The 17,903-nt window shown below is 40.6% G+C and overlaps 1 protein-coding gene across 1 annotated transcript in view; it reads left to right on the top strand.

The window, feature by feature from the left end:
- Positions 1–17,655, top strand: part of SHCBP1L (SHC binding and spindle associated 1 like) — a 46,174-nt gene extending 28,519 nt beyond the window's left edge. Inside the window, exons 6-10 of the mRNA XM_075540496.1 lie at positions 5,132–5,237; positions 9,191–9,344; positions 14,016–14,266; positions 16,410–16,532; positions 17,404–17,655. Of these exons, the coding sequence (XP_075396611.1) occupies positions 5,132–5,237; positions 9,191–9,344; positions 14,016–14,266; positions 16,410–16,532; positions 17,404–17,655 (886 nt within the window). The remainder of the gene's footprint in view (positions 1–5,131; positions 5,238–9,190; positions 9,345–14,015; positions 14,267–16,409; positions 16,533–17,403) is intronic.
- Positions 17,656–17,903: the final 248 nt, after the last annotated feature.

Below are 17,903 nucleotides of genomic sequence, written 5' to 3'. Positions count from 1 at the left end.
TGAAAATATCAATTAATAGTGGGAACTTGCATTGTACGATATCTAAATCTAGGAAAATTAGAAATTGTCAAAAATGAAATGAAGGCATAAAGATCGACGTCCTAGGAGTTAGTGAGATGAAATGGACTGGTATTGGAATTTTGAATCAGAGAATCATATGGTTTGCTATGCTGCGAATGAAACTATCAAGATGAATGAGGTTGAATTCGATGTCAAAAAGGACATTTCAAGATCTATCTTGCAGTACAATGCTGTCTATCATTGGATTATGTCTATCCGCCTTCAAGGACATTCACTAAATACAACTATTATTAAAATGTATGTTCAGGACCAGGGGTGTGAGGGGCGATTCTGGGAGGGTAGAGGGTGAGTGGGTTGGAAAGGGGGAACCGATTACAAGGATCTACATGTGACCTCCTCCTTGGGGACGGACAACAGAAAAGGGGGTGAAGGGAGACGCCGGATAGGGCAAGATATGACAAAATAATAATTTATAAATTATCAAGGGCTCATGAGGGAGGAGGAGCGGGGAGGGGGGGGAAGAGGACTTGATGCAAAGGGCTTAAGTGGAGAGCAAATGCTTTGAAAATTAGTGCAAAGAATGTACAGATGTGCTTTATACAATTGATGTATGTATATGGATGGATTATGATAAGAGTTGTATGAGTCCCTAATAAAATGTTTTTAAAAAAAAAGACATGAAAAAAAATTTATGCACCAATAACAAAAGCTAGCAATGAAGAAATTGAAGAATGTAGTCTCCCAAAGTCTTCAGGCAGAAGTTGATCAAACATGCAATCAAGATGCACTGATAATTACTGGTGATTGGAATGCAAAAGTTGAGTAGTTGGAAAATATGGTCTTGGTGATAGAAATGAAGCTGGAGATCACATGATAGGATTTTGCAAAACTAAACAACTTGTTCACAGCAAACACCTTTTTTCAATAGCACAAATGGTAGCTATATACATGGACTTCTCTAGATGGAATACACAAAAATCAAATTGACTGTATCCGTGGCCTGGAACAATGGAGAAGCTCAATATCAGCCTCTAAAACCAGGCCAGGAGCTGACTGGGGAACAGACCAGCAATCGCTCACATGCAAGTTCAGGTTGAAGCTGAAGAAAATGAAAACAGGTCCACAGGAGCCGACATGCGCCCGTGAGTCCACGCCGTGAGTCCACGCCGTGAGTCCACGCCGTGAGTCCACGCCGTGAGTCCACGCCGTGAGTCCACGCCGTGAGTCCACGCCGTGAGTCCACGCCGTGAGTCCACGCCGTGAGTCCACGCCATCCCAATTTGAAGAACCTCTCAAGAACAGATTGGCTGCATTGAGCTCTAATGACAGAAGAGGTGACATCAAGAACATCATTCATGAAGAAAGCATGGGGTTATTGGAAAACGGGAAAGACAAGATCAAAGTGGGTGTCAGCAAAGACTCTGAAACTTGCTCTTCATCATAGAGTAGCTAGAGCAAGTGGAAGAAATTGTGAAGTCAAAGAGATGAACAGAACATTTCAGAGAGCATCTGGGAAAGACAAAGTCAAATATGATGATGAAGTGCGCAAAGACCTAGTGCTAGAAAACCAAAAAGGAAGAACACACTCAGCATGTCTTAAACGGAAAGAATTGGAGGGAGGAAAAAAAAGAAGTCAAACCTCAAGTTGAAGTCCTGAAAGATTCTATGGGCCAAATACTGAATGATGCATAGAGAAGATGGAAAGAATACATAGACTCACTGTCCCAAAAAGAACTCGTCAATACTCAACCATTTCAAGGGGTGGCTATGTCAAGAACCAATGATACTAAAGGAGGAAGTTAAAGCCTGTAACTGAAAGCATTAGCCAAAAACAAGGCTCCAGGAATTGATGGAATAGCAATTGAAAAGTTTCAACAAGCTGAAAGCACTTACTCATCTATACCAGGGAATTTGAAAGACAGCTACTTAGCTAACTACTAGAAGAGATCTATATTTGTGTCCATTCCAAAGAAATGCAGCCCAACAGAATGTGAAAGTTATAGATAGAATAATATCCTTGATATCACACGCAAGTAAAATTTTGCTGAAGATCATCTAACAACGGTTGCAACAGTACATTGACAGGGAACTGCAAGGGATTGATGCTGGATTGAGAAGAAGATGTGAAATAAGGATATCACTGCTGGTGTCAAATAGACCTTGGCAGAAAGCAGAGAACACCAGAAGGGTGTTTATTTGTGTTTTGTTAATTACGCCAAGGCATTTGACTGTGTGGATCAAGAGGCAGTTGTTTGAACAAAGCAAGGGAAGGCTGTGTGGTTTAAAATCAGGAAAGACGTGCATCAGGGGTGTATCCTTTCTCCATACTTATTCAATATCTATGGTGATGAAATCATCAGAGAAGCTGGATATGCAGAAGAATGTGGCATAAAGACGGGAAGAAAGCTTATTAACAACCTTCATTGGTATGCAAATAGCACAATCTTGCTTGTTCAAAATGAGGAAGACCTGAAGCATTTGCTGATGAAGATCAAGGATTGCAGCCTTCAGTGTGGATTACACCTCAGTGAAAAGACAACCAAAATCCTCACACTTGGACCACTGAGTAACATCATGATAAATGGAGAAAAGATTGAAGTTATCAAAGATTTCATCTTGCCGTGATCCACAATTAGTGCTCATGGAAGCGTCCGTCAAGAGATCAAAAGATGCATTACATTTTTAAAGTGTGGAAAAGCATGCATGCTACTTTGAGGACTAAGATGCATCTGATCCAAGTCGTGGTTTTCTTAATTGCTTCATACGCATGTGAATGTTGGACATTGAATAAGGATGACCATTTAAGTTTACTGTTGGTAAAGAATAAAGAAAGTACCAAGTACTGCCAAAAATAAACAAACAAAATCTTAAAAGAAGGATAGTCAGAATGCTCCTTGGAGACAAGGATGGTGAGACTTCATCTCATCTACTTTGGACACTGTGGCAGTTGCATAATCTGCTATCAACTTGAGGAAGGGATGGAGTCTAACCATGTCAATCAGGTCATAGCCAATGAATCCTCTATGTGGGCATGGCCTTCTCCTGAGGATTCTGAGAACTCCTGTTTTCCTCTCTGGAAACACACTCTCCCTGCTTGATCTTTCTGCTGATAAGCCACATGGAGCTACGCTGATGGAGCCAGAGCCCTGGAGTTGGAGGAGCCACGTGGAGACTCACATCAGCGCTGAGATGCTTCCACCATCACTGGATCTACAAGACTTTCCACCCCCTGGCCTATGATCTTCCTGCATTCAGCATCATTGCATGTGCTGCATGAGTCTGAAGAGGAAGTTATAGACTGCTATCAGATATATGGACTAATATGGACTTATGGACTTGATCTGTGCTGGGTTAGGATGTTTTCCTCAATATACATTTTTTTATGTAAAGCTCTTTCTTACACACATATAAGTGTCTATGAATTTGTTTCTCTAGTCAACCTGGACTAACACAGATACACTGTCAAGACAGACCAGTCCCTGGAGAAGGACATCATGCTTGGTAAAGTAGAGGGGCAGCAAAACAAGAAGACTTTTGACAAGAAGGCTTGACACATTAACTCCAACAATGCAGGCAAACAGAAGAACAATGGGGCTGGCAGCGGCAAAGGCATTGTTTGGCTTCATTGTACACGGGATTGCTATGAGGTGGAACCAACTCAGTGACCCTAACAACAGCAACATAAATCTGTGAAAGCTCACACACCCAGTGCATGTAGAACAAATGTCTTTCATGGAAGTTATTCCTTAGTAAATTTGATTTTAAAAAATAACGTCTATACCTCTTTAATTTTAAAGCTAGATGGCAAATAAACTATTATGATGAACTCTAACTATCTAGGATGCATTATTCTGAGCACCTGGTAATCTGATCTGTGGTGGAAAAGACAATGTATGAATCAGTCCCTGTTTCCCAAGAACAAAACCACGTACTTAAATAAATAGGTCGAAAAATGCTGAATGGACTGGATTTTGAAATGTTCAATGAAACCTTGGCTTCAGGAGTTAGGCTAATATATCCAAATTCAGATTTTTATAACCTGCTTAATAAATCCTTATAAACATTTTTCTGAAATCTTAAACTTCACAAAGATCTTCATTTGTTAAGATATAATCTTTCAAAATATGAGCATTGGTGTTTTCAGAAAGAATAGCATTTGAACCCTTAAAACTTAGCTTAAAATAAACAGCCATCTAAGTGAAGTGGCAGCTAACCCCACCTGGAAGAAGCACATCAGCCTGTGTGATCCACGGAATGTAAATAATAAAGTCCAAGATTAGAGGAAGGATTTAAATTAGAGCTTAAATTCTGAGCATCCAGCATGAACAACAGTGAAACCTCACAATCCATCTACAGAGTCTTCCAGGGAATTAAGCCGCCATTGACGTCCCTGGGACCACTGACTAGGAATTAGAACAGCCCTGCCTTCAGACTCAGAAAGTGAATTGAATGCAGATAGAGTTAGAGTCACTGCCTTAAGTACAGTCTTAGAAACCCATAAGGCTTCTCTACCCTGTCCTGTAGGGTTATTATGAACAGAAAGAGGTTAAACTTTAACATCTGTTCATTTATTTTCCCTTTTGTTCCATTTTGAAGTTGTTCTAGTTTTTGTTAGTGTCTGCTTTGTTTGGGGTTGAGATTTTCTGTTTCATTTGTTATTGTTGTTGGGAAGAGGGGTTGTATGGTTTTCTTTACATAAAATCCAGGCTAGGTAAATCTACAGAGCCAATGACTAGATGTAAAGCTTAAGCAGAAGCATTCTTTTGCCTCAGTAACACAGAACACCGACCTTTGCTTTGTGTGAACCTACAACTCAGTGGTTTTTGAAACATTTAAGATATTTTACTTCGGTTTTGGATGGCTGAGATGGCTGAGGCACTGGATTTCAGTTAATGACTTTCAGATTTCCAAGTAAAAACCATTCAAATGAAAATATTTTAGAGTTCAAGGGCTTAAACATTAAGGCATTCAAAAATATTTTGATCACTTAAGGAACTTATAACTAATAAATTAACAATGTTTAGAGCCAAGTCTTTCTTTTCTAAGTAAATGTAGTTGAGTCTTTTTTATGTTAATTTAATCATAAAATGCTTCATATTTCCAACTATAGAGTTCATGGACCTTTCTTTCCAAGAATTCTGAGACGTAGGAAAGGAAAGAGAGACTTTGGGAAGACCATAACACACATTGTAGCAAAAGTGATGACTACTGAGATGGTAAGGAATACATTTCGTTCTTGTGCACTCATTTACATTTTAGTTGCGTATAACAACACGTGCTCTTTGAAGGGATGGTGCTCATCAGACCCTTATTTTTCCCATTTGCATTCAGCTCAGTGATTGTCCGTTGTGGTTGTGAAATGCCGTCGAGCCAGTTCCTACCCAGAGCAACCCTCTGTACAACAGAAAACAACAGAGCCCAGGCCCGTGCCATCCTCACAACTGGTGTCAGCTTTGAGCCCAGTGTTGTAGCCACTGTCTCGTCCATCTGGTTGAAAGCTTCCTTTTTATCCTGCCCCTACTCTACCAAGCATGATGTGCTCTTCTGGGGACCGGTCTCTTTTGATACATGTCCAACATATGTGAACAAAGTCTCTCTACCTTCACTTCTAAGGAGCCTTCTGGCTGCACTTCTTCCAAGACAGATCTGTCTGTCCTTCTGGCAGTCCGTGGCACTTTCAATACCCCTCGCCAGCACCATAATTCAAAGACATCGATTCTTCCAACTTTCACATGCACAGGTGGCAATTGAAAATACCTTGGCTTGGGTCAAGCACACCTTAGCCCTCAAGAATGGCCTGTAACATGTAAAAATTTCCAACAAATCATTGCCCACAGATGCTCGCCAGGCATGCTAGTTGCAATGGGCAGAGTGCAGGACCAGGATGAAAAGACGGCATCGTGGGTGATACGGAGTCGAGAAAGCCCCCCAGTCTTGCTTCTTCATACAGGCAAGACACATTAAAGTATGCTGGAGATGGGCACATAAACAGGCGGCTGCAGCTATGACATACGTGCTGGGACAGGACATGTACAGGATGCACATATGACAGATATGTAAGTCAAACTTAGGAATTCTAGCACAGCTGACTGGCAGAAATAACTCACCTGAAACCTGAAGGATGAGTCTAAGCTTAGCTAGTCCACGAGGTTAAAGGGAGTCAAGCCTATAGCTACCAAGAGTCAGACCCATTTGATGGTAGCGAGTTCTTAAAAAGGGGTTTTCTTTTCTCGCCCCCCCCCATTCCTGTCCTTATCCGCCTAGCCCCTGGGCCTCTTGCTCTTCTCTTGCTCCTCCCCCCCAAAAAAATTTTTTTAAAGGGGTTTTCTGAGGAGTACACTCCTCACAGGTATTGTTTACTCACTTTTTAAGTCTGTTGTTGGGCTAAAGGGGTGGTCCCCTGGGTTGGGCTCAGTTCCAGAGCTGAAGGACACCTAAGGGCGATAGTCTTGTAGATTCTGCAAACCAGGTCTTTCTATGAATCTGCATTTTGATCTGCATTTTTACCCCATTCTGCCCAGCACCCTCTATTGTGATCCTAGCAGTGATAGCCAGATTGTTTTTCTGGTCTCGGGCTAGTGGAGGCTAGGGTTCTCTGGGTTCCTTAGTCCTTTGAATAAATTGTTCCCTTCAGTCGTTGACTTTCTTCACTTTTCCTTTCTTTGTTCTGGACAGTGAAAGACCAATAGGTGCATCTTCTGCGGCCCCTCAAAACCTTTTAAGACACTCGTTGCTGCTCCTCAGAGTAGTGAAACGTCCCTGGTCGTACAGTAGCTAACGTGAATGGAAGACATGATGACACAATGAAATGTACAACCACGTAGAGTTGGAAAATTAAAAGGGGAGAGAGCTCAGGCATATTTCAAGTTGAAAGAACTGAAGAAAGATTCGCTTTGAGTTGCAATGTTGAAGAATTCTATGGGCACATATTGAATGGTGTAGGAAGCATCAAAGGAGAGCGAAGGGGCCATATGGAGGCGCTACACCAAAAGAATGAGCCGATGTCAAACTATTTCAGGAGGTGGCGATCCGGAGCAGATGGTATTGCAGGAAGAAGTCTAAGCTGCACCGAGGGCAAGAGTGACAAACAGGGCTCTAGGAGGGTATGGATTACGTATGAAAATGTTTCAACAAACTGAAGGAACATTGAAGATGCTCACTCATCTCTGTTCAAAAACTTTAGAAGCAGCTACCTGGCCACCTGACTGTAAGAGACCCATATTTGTCCCCTTTGTACCAAGGAAAGTGGTAATGCGAGAATGCAGAAATTCTGGAACAATACTTGTAATATTACACCTCAGTAAAATTTTGCGGAAGAATATTTTAAAGTGGCTGGAGCAGTATGCTGACAAAGAATTGCCGGACATTGGGTTGGAATCATAAGAGGATGTGAAGCAAGAGACTTAATTGTTGACGCCCAATCAATTCTGGCTGAAAGCATAAAACACGAGAAAGATATTGGCTGTGTTTTAGAAACTAAACAAAGCATTTATGTGGATCATAAACTAAGGGTCACAGTTCAGAGAACGGGATTTCCAAGCGTTTAACCAAGTGGCAGTTGTTTGAGCAGAACAAGAGGATGGGAATGGCTTTAAATCAGAAGAAGTGTGCATGTGGATGGTATTCAATCTGAGCACTGGACAGAAGCTGAAGATGGCTATCCTTCGCTGTGCCAGTACCAGCCTTCACCAGTCCGTCACCTCTCAGCTTCTTCTCATCACTGTTCAATCCACTTCTCTCTCCTTTCCCCTCAAGCGCAGGGTCTCAGGATGATTATCCCTGTTTCCGTTGATCAGCCGTGTCTTTGTTATTGAGGTGTCCGAGGTGCCCTGGGTGGCATGTCTACCTCGTCTGTCATTTTGACATTAGTTCCTGTCATTTGATTTCTTGACTGCCACTTCAATGAGCGTTGATTGGGGATCCAAGTAAAGCAAAATCCCAGACAACTTCAACCTTTCCTCCATGTATCATGACGTTGCCACTCTTCCTATCACTGTAACTTTCTCTCCTCTTTTCCAGTCCTCTTGAAAATTGTTGGTGTATTTTTGTTTTTAGCTTCAGCATATGAAATTCTATATATGTCTCAAAATTTTAAGGTCAGTTTGAATTAAGGAAAACAAGTTGCATATTGAAAAGAATATGAGGTTTGATGCCAAACAGACCTGGATTCCCAATCTACTCACCAACTCAGTGTCCTTGACAAATTTTTTTTTCTGTGTATACATAATTTATTTTATTTGGGTATTTTTGTAACTATACAGCGTGGAACATAACACCAAATGAACACTTCGACGTGCATAACTTCCCGGGAGTCGAATAACCCTTCTCACCGTCTGTTTCCGATTGTCCCTCTCCATGAGCATACACTACTGCCCTCTAAAGGTGGTATCTAGTCATGGGCGTTCCTCTTGGCAATTCGATTCCACAGAGCACAATGCTAAAGTGGATGTTCTTTCTTAGTTAAGCAAAAACAATTTTTGGTTCTGGACAAATCACTGAATTTCATTGAACTTCAACGTCCTTGACTTGTAACAGAGATAATAATACTTTAGCTCAAAGTACCACTGTGGGGCTTCAAAAAAAAATTTTTTTTAACTCACTGCCACTCAGTCACTTCTGATATAGATACCATATGGGACAAGGTGGAGCTGCCGCTGTGGGTTTTGACCCCACGGGGCCAATCAGACAGGTTAGAACTGCCCCGTGAGCTTCTGAAACGGTTTATGGGAGTAGAAAGCCTGGTCCTCCTCTCTGGGAGCAGCTGGTAGGTTCCCAATGGTTGATCATTCGGATCACAGCCAACTCGCAACCAGGACGCCCCCGGGTTCTATCTGGAACTCCGTCTGCAGCTCGTTATGGCAGAAGAACTCCACGCTGGTAGTTTGCAGCTGCTGGCTTTGCAGTCAGCAGCCCCACGAGTGAGTACTCTGCTGCGCCCTAACATGACGCTCTGGCACCTCCCTCTAACTCGGTAAAATGCTTAGTGATTCTAAGAAAGAAAATTTCATTGTATCTTTACTTTAACTACTGGGTGAATACTTTGAGCATTTAACAAACAAATCGCTAAATGTTTGGGGAAAACAGATTACCACCAACAAGGAGTAGAACCGAAATGATTGGTTCACTTTAACCACTTGCTGAAGTCGCCTTCTTTGTTTCTTCTGTTCAGGTAAAGGACCTGTCTTCCGACACCCTTCTCCAACAGCATGATGACTTGGACTTGGCTTTGGATAGCTGCTACAGTGGGGACACAGTAGTTATTTTCCCCGGCGAATATCAAGCTGCAAATCTTGCTTTGTTGACTGATGACATCGTTATAAAGGGTTAGCAGGGCATCATTTGCAATTGTCTTAAAGCGACATGAAATGAATGGATCACATAGTGTAAACATGTTGGAATTATGGGAACGAGAGCAGTTTGTTTCACAAAAGAAATTCCTTGCTTTTAAAATTTTACTATAATACTTTCTATCATTGCCATAGACGTCTCTACTTTGACCAAAGCTAGTTTTTTCTCTTTTCTTCTTATGACTTTACTAGGTGTAAGGTTACAGTAAAATATATTCAGGATTTTTTCAGAAAGGCTAATTCTCAAGCAAACTTAACTAAAATGGGAGCGGAAAAGGATATATCTAAGTTTATTTTAGATTCTCAAGATATTTAATATCTTTAATTTTCCCTTTACTTTAAAGTAAGAGTATTCCCATGACCTGGTCAAAAGAAGAGAATGGGTTGATAAAATTTTGTTTGTTAATTAAACACAAAACAAAAAAACTAAGCCACATTTTCACTAGGTTTTGATGGTGTTTATTGGCATATAATTCAACAGTTTATTGGCATATAATTCACATATCATACAATTCAATAGTTCAATCACATCAAGAAGAGTTGTACAATCTCAAATAAACTCCTCAAATCAATAGTACCTTAAAGTCTATGTCATGGGATGTTAAGGATATTATAAATGCAATCGCCTTATACCCGGGGGGGGGGGGGAGTGTTTGTGGGGAGGTGGGGGTTGTTTTGTTTCCTTGTTTTTGTTCTTGTTGGTTCTGGTTTTGGTTTTTGTCATAATATGTCCACCAAAGTAAACCAGAGTCGTTCATAGCCTGGTGACAAACAGATGGATTCTGGGCTCCCATGTAACTCTAACCGCAATCTAAGGGCAGTTCGTTCTTAGAACACGGTCCTGCTTGATACTCACCTTCATGAAGAGATCCCTGCAGGGGTCTGCAGCAAAGCGTGGTGACGAAGGAACTGGACTGGAATAGTGCTGCCCTTGTTAGGTTGGTTCCAGTTCATAGCAACACTATTTACAAGAGAACAAAACCACTCCCAGCCCTGCACCGCCGTCACAATTGTTCCTCCGTTTCAACCCCGTACTGGAGCCGCTGTCCATCTATCCTGTCGAGGGCCTTCCTCTGTTTCACTGCCCCTCCACTTTACCAAGCCTGACAGCCTTTCCCAAGGACTGCTCTCTCTTGACATGTCCAAATTACCGGAGACAAAGTCTTGCCTCTAAGGAGTACTCTGGTTGTCCTTCTTCTAAGACAGACCTATCAGTTCTTTTGGCAGTCCGTGGTACTTTTAATATATTCTTTGCCAATACCATAGTTCAAATATGGTTTTTTTCCCTTTGACCTTCCTTATTCAATGTCCAACTTTCACACGCACATGAGGCCATTGAAAATACCGTGGCGTCGTGTCTTCAGAGTAACATCCTTGCTTTCAAGACTCTGAAGAGGTCTGTGCAACAGTTTACCCAGTGCGACCCATCGTCTGGTCTCTTGACTGCTGCTGCCATGAGCATTGATTATAGATCTGAGCAAGATGAAGTCAATCTTTTTGCTGTTTATCACGTTGTTAGCTTAGTCCAGGTGCAAGAATGCTGGTCTTCTTTACATTGTTATAATACATACAGAAGGCTTCGATCCTTGATCTCTTCAGCAAGGGCTTCAAGTCCTCCTCACTGTCAGCAAGCAAGGTGTGTCATCTGCAGATCACAAGTTATTACTAAGCCTTCTTCTAATCCTAATACCACATTCTTCTTCATACAATCCAGCTTCTGATTATTTGCTCAGCATATAGTGATGATGTATGTTGAGAGGATAGAACCCTGATACACACCTTTCCTGATTTTTTTCAATTTATTTTTAAAGTAATTTTCTTTCCTGATTTTAAACCATGCACTATTTCCTTGTTCTGTTTGCACAACTGCCTCTTAATCCATGTGCAGATTCTGCATGAACACAATGAAGGGTTCTGGAATTCCGATTCCTCTCAAGGTTATCCATAGTTTTTTTTATGATCCACACTGTAGTAGTTGGATGATTTTATGTCAACTTAAATTTGTATGAAATTGTAGGAGTGGAGGTCCAACCTGTCAATAAGCTTGATAGTCTGATGCTGCCTCTCTGGGGATGTAACCATCTTATAAAGGAGAAACTAGGAACTTCCCTCTCTTTGTCCCATTGCCTTCCTACTTGCTGGGACTCTACCTGACCTTGGCAGCTGTCGGCATCCTATGAGGTTTCTAACAATCTTGGACCCATGTGACTGTGTACCCACAGGCATGTGACCTACCTGCATCCCGTTTCAGCTTTTTGAATCATCAGCCTGTAGTCATGTGAATTTGAAAAGGGCTCCAGCTAGCTTCAGACTTATGGATTTAAATTGGACTGGGGTGCTTTCTATTTTTTTAAAAAAATTTTTGGGGGGAGGTGCTTTTTTGATATAAAATTATCTTTATATCAAAATTACTTGATATAAAGCTTTCTTATATACGTGAGTGGAATTTATTTCTCTAGACAACGTGGCCTAACACACACACGCCCATGCCCACGCCCACAGTCAAATGCCTTTGCATAAACAATGAAGCTCAAGTGATCATTTTTCTGATTTTCTTTGCATTGAGTTAAGAGCCATCTGAAATCAGCAACGCTATCCCTTGTTCCATGTCCTCATCTGAATCTGGCCTGAAACTCTGGAAGCTCTCAATCAATGTAATGCTACAATTGTTGTTGGATGATCTTCAATACAATTTCACTTGCGTGTGATGTATTGTTTTACAATTTGCACATTCTGTTGGATCACTTTTCTTTGAAATGGGTACAAGTATGAATTTCTTCCAGTCAGTTGGACAAGTCTCCCAAATTTCTTGGAATAGACATGAGTGCTTCCAATGCTTCATCAGCTTGTGGAAACATTTCAATTGGTATTTCAATTCCTGGAGCCTTGTCGGTGGCTAACTTTTTCAGCACAGCTTGAACATCTTCCTAAGCACCATTGGTTCTTGCTCATATGCTACCTTTCGTAAAGGTTGAATATTTGACTAATTCTTTTTGGTGCAGTGACTCTGTATTCATTCTATCTCTTGATACTTCCTTCATCATTCAATATTTGGCCCATAGAACCCTTCAATATTGTAACTTAAGGCTTGAATATTTCAGTTTGTTATGCTGTGTGTGTTCTTCCTTTTGGGTTATCTAACTCTAGGATTTTGCATATTTCGTTAGAATATTGGACTTCGTCTTCCTGAACTTCCCTTTGAAACTTTGTTTAGCTCTCTAACGTCAGTATTTCTTCCATTTGCTTTAGCTACTCTATGATGAAGAGCAAGTTTCAGAGTCTGATATCCCTTGGATCTTTTCTTCTTCCCTGCTTAATGACCTATTGCTTTCTTTGTCTGGTGTTCTTGATGTCACCCTACAGTTCATAAGACCTTCTGTCCTCAGACCTTGAGTTCATTCTCAGTGCAGCAAACCAACTCTGGAGATGCTCTCAAAATTAAGATAGGTAGTATTTTGATTCTTGTGGACTTGTCCATTTTATTTCTGTATATTTTATTTGGAGAAGTTCACATGTATAGTTCTCCTTTTGGTTGCTGGGAAAAGGTATTTGAAATGAAGAGGTCATATGTTGGTCATTCCACCTCCAGCTTTGATTCTATTAACAAGACCATGCTTTCCAATAATGTTCTTTCTTCATTGTTTCCAACTTTTGTATTCCAATTGCCAATAAATACGTCAAGATTGCAATTTTGATGGATTCCAGACTGAATTGGTAGAATTCTTCATCATTAGTAGAATTTCTACATCACTAGTGTTAGTGGTTGATGCAGAAATCTGAAGAATAGTTGTAGCGATTCTAGACGTTATCCTAGCACAGACAGCTCTGTCCTTCAAGGCAGATCTTGAAATATTCTTTCTGACAGTGAATGCAATGCCATTCCTCTGGATTGTGTCATCCCTGGCATAGTAAACAATACGATTTGATTCAAAGTGACCAATACCAGCCCATTTCAGCTAATTCCTAGAATATCTCATTTTCAATGACGTCCTTACTTTGTACATTGGAAGTTCCTATTAACTGATGTTTGCAGTTTGCAGTTTCTAATTTTGAATTGTGCCCCATCAGCAAATGAAAGTCCCAAAGGCTTTACTCCATTACATCATTATGATTGTCTCTACTTTGAGAAGGCACCTCTTCCTCAGTTCTATTTTGAGTGCCTTCTGGCCCGATCTCTGGCAATGTTCTGCTTCTAGTCACTAGATTTTCAGTAACAATGGTTCGATGCTACCCATAGGGTTTGCAGTAGCTAACTCCTCTGATGTGGACAGCTTATTCCTTCTTCCTTGTCTGCTCTGAGTCTGGAAGCTCTGCTGAAACTTGAGGTGCAGCTTTTAGCATCACAGCCACACACGAGCCACCACAGTACAACAAGCCGACAGGCAAGTGGTGGAAGTACAAATGAGTATATTGAAAAAAAAAAACACAGTAAATTTAGTTGATAATAAACAAGACGTTTCCCATCATGCTGGCAAAATAAGGACAGATTGTTATAGTTAAGCATTTACTTAGAAATAACTGAATGATGTGTATCATACTAAAATTATGTGAAAGAAAAACTGAAAAGTAGTCTATTGTTCAATAAATAAAGGGTTTAAGATTTGGGATTACTTATGTTAATTATGTGTTTTTGTCCCTATGAATTAGGAGTTGGAAAGAGAGAAGAAATCCTGATCACTTCTGAACCTTCTCATGACAGTTTTGTGGTATCCAAAGCTGACAATGTGAAACTGATGCATCTATCTTTGATACAACAAGGAACCGTGGATGGCATTGTGGTGGTAGAGTCTGGTCACCTGGCTCTAGAAAACTGTATATTAAAATGTGAAGGAACTGGAGTGTGTGTCCTTACAGGGGCCGCTTTGACAATTACAGACAGCGAAATTACTGGTGCCCAGGTATTTAGAATTAAAAACTAAAAAATTTTCATGATATCTAACGATCTTAAATATCAATATGCAAGAGATAATTTTTCTTTGGATCGTTGGATTGAATTAGAATCACTTAAGCTTAAAACTGATCAAGAAAAGACAAAGTGGGGAACTAGATCTATGTACATATATGTACATGTTTAGTATTAAGGAAGCAGATGGACATTGGGCCCCTACTCAAGTACTCCCTCAATGCAAGAACACTTTGTCTATTAAACTGGCATTCCTTGATGCTCACCTTCCTGACACGATCGCTGAAGACAAAGCAGGTGCATAAGCGAAAGTGGTGAAGAAAGCTGATGGTGCCGGGCTATCAAAAAATATAGCACCTGGGGTCTTAAAGGCTAGAAGATAAACAAATGTCCATCTAGCTGAGAAGCAACAAAGCCCACATGGAAGCACACCAGCCTGCGTGATCATGAGGTGTTGATAGGATCAGGTATCGGGCAACAAAGACCCAGAGCAAAAAAATCATAATATGAATGAGGGGAGTGCAAAGTGGAAGCCCAAAGCCAATCTGTAGGCAATTGGACATCCCCTTACAGAAGGCAAGAAGACGAGCCAGTCACAGTGCAGTATAGCACCAATGAAACAGACAGCTTTTCTCTGGTTCTTTAATGCTCCCCCCCGCCCCCCAGCACACACCACACACACACACACATACTATCATAACCCTGATTCTACCTTACAAATCTGGCTAGACCAGAGCATGTACACTGGTACAGATAAGAGCTGGAAACACAGGGAATACAGGACAGATAAACTCCTTGGGACCAACATTGAGAGTAACCGTATCAGGAGGGTAGGGGGAAGGTGGAGGGATAACAGGGGAACCGATCACAATGATCTACCTATAACCCCCACACAGGGGGACGGATGAGACAAGGGGGTAAAGGGAGACATTAGACAGTGCAAGACATGAAAAAATAATAATTTATATCAAGTGTTCATAAGGTTGGGGGCCGGGGGACGGAAGGGAAAAAATATAGAGCTGATACCAAGGGCTCAAGTAGAAAGAAAATGCTTTGAAAGTGCTGAGGGCAGCATATGCACAAATGTGCTTGACACGATGAGTGGATGGCTGGCTTGTGATGAGTTGCACGAGCCTCCAATAAGGTGATTAAAAAAAAGAAAAAACAAAGCGAGGACAAATGTAAGGGTGTCCCAGTACAGTTCAGTCAGGTGAACTGCCTCACTCTAAAACAAAACAAAGGAAAACAGTAAACCCACTGCGAGGAGTCAGTTCTGACTCATTGTGCCCGTGCAGGTGTTCCCAGATGCCCTCGCTGTGTCCCATGACGAAGCGGGAGCTTGTGCGGTTACCGAGAGGTAAGCAGGCCCATGCTTACCCAAAAGCGCCACCTGGCTCTTTGCTTAAGTCCAAAGGAAGGAGCTACTAGTTTTGCCATTGGAATCAGTGCCAATATGGCAGATCGTGAGTTTATTAAGTTTATTTTAAAATATACTTAAAATTCTTTTTTAATTGAAGCACACACCCCCCCCATGGCATTCCCTTGATTTCCACTAAAATGAGAAAAGAAGACGTCAACAGCATTCTGAAAGGTTTAGTTGGAAATTTCTTGGCAAGGTTTTAAATCTGCTTCCAGCAATTTATTTATGTCAGAGAACAAGGCAATGGACTGTTTCACCTCAACTTTGAATTTTGGCTTACTGAGTCACTAACACCAATGGTAACTATTTAGTTTTCAATGTCCTTAACATAATCTCTACAGGAAGTTGTTGCATGCACTATGTCGTCCTATTATTTAAATATTTTATCAGGGACTCATACAACTCTTATCACAATCCATACAGACATCAATTGTATAAAGCACATCTGTACATTCTTTGCCCTCATCATTCTCAAAGCATTTGCTCTCCGCTTAAGTCCTTTCTCCCCCTCCCTCCCCGCTCCCCCCTCCCCATGAGCCCTTCATAATTTATAAATTATTATTTTGTCATATCTGGCCCTACCCGGCGTCACCCTACTATGATGTATATTTAAGTAACTGAAATGCTGTTAATGTAGAATTATAATTTCCAAGACTAAGGTAAACTGTGGAGCTATTTGGGTGAGTATGTTGTAGACCATCTACTTTTAATTGGCCAGGGTGCTGGTGTGGAGCTGTACCCGGGGAGCATGGCCATTCTGGAAAGGAATGAAATCCATCACTGTAATAACCTCAGGACCAGTGACTGTTCCAAGAGCACTTTAGGTGGAGTTAACATGAAGGTACTCGCATCTTTCTCGGTAGAGAAGCACAATGACTTGAAGCAATCATTGAAATAGGAAAAAGAAATGTCCAATTTAACCTTTATTATTCAGTGTTTTCATATCTAATATTATCAGAAAACATTCTATCATTGATTTGGAAAAGAGCAACCACACAAGTGGCAATTAAATATGCTTAAATGATTATATGACTTTTTAGTCTTTAGATTTAATTTTTTTTAGATTTAATAACTTAAACTTAAATTCTATGCAAATAACCTAAAATACAAGAATCAGATTCCATTTTAGGGGCCTCATTTTTCTAACAAGCTACTCCATGATGTCCATTCTGTTGGTCTGTGGATGAGCAAGGAAAAAGTATTTCAGGTGTTTCATTGATAAGATGTGTAGATGAGAGAATAATATATTGAGGCCTTTCATAATTGTATAAACATTTAGGCTAACCAACGAAAGCATTAATTACAAGACTATATAGGTCAATTCCCTTCCAATTCCTTTGTTTCCCAAACTGAATTTCCAAGGCCCTTGGCTAGTAGTAGTTACTGTCATTTTACCCCGACTCTAGTTTGCATTGAATTTTTATTATACGTCTGTGTATTTAATCTCCTCAAATAGACTACACACTAGAGGCAGATGATTTACAAGGGGGCTTACAAAAGTTTTGGGAAAATGTAATGAGATCATGAAATTTTCCAATAAACTTTTGGAAGGTGGCTCATGTTTAAACGAATCCATCTGAGGAAATCCACTGTGTTCATTACTGAAAGAGTGGATGTAAAGGAAGCCGTTTCCTCTAATGTTTAATAATGTGTTCAATATGACCTTCCTATGAAACTTACTGAAGAACTAATTTCTTGGAACTCTTTCCTAGGTTCTCCCAGCACCCAAGTTGAAGATGACGAATAATCACATCTATAACAACAATGGGTACGGCGTCAGCATCCTTCAGCCGACCGAGCAGTTCTTCATTGTAGCAGAAGATGCTCTCCGCAAAGGGGCTGCCTCGGGAGACAAAAAGGATGACACTGTGCTCTCCAAAGTGATGCAAAACCTGAATCTGGAATTGAATAACAATAAGATAGAAGCCAATGTAAAGGGGGATATCAGAATAGTCACAAGTTAAAACGTGCTGGCGTTTTAGATTTCAGATAGTTGTTTACGAAGTAGTTCTCATATCCCACAGAAATGGTGGTTTTAATGAAATTCAAAGCTTATTTTAAAAATATAAAATATTTTCATGGTATGAACCATCTTCATGTATTCTTTTAAATAGGTTTAATGAGATGTAATTTACATGCCATAAAAATTCATCCTTTCACAAGTGGACTATTCAGTGGCATTTATTACCTTTTTAAGTATACAGTCCAACTA

The sequence above is a fragment of the Tenrec ecaudatus genome, chromosome 1 (genome assembly GCF_050624435.1).
Source record: "Tenrec ecaudatus isolate mTenEca1 chromosome 1, mTenEca1.hap1, whole genome shotgun sequence".
Classification (NCBI taxonomy): Eukaryota; Metazoa; Chordata; class Mammalia; order Afrosoricida; family Tenrecidae; genus Tenrec; species Tenrec ecaudatus.
This window is presented reverse-complemented; position numbering and strand designations above follow the sequence as displayed.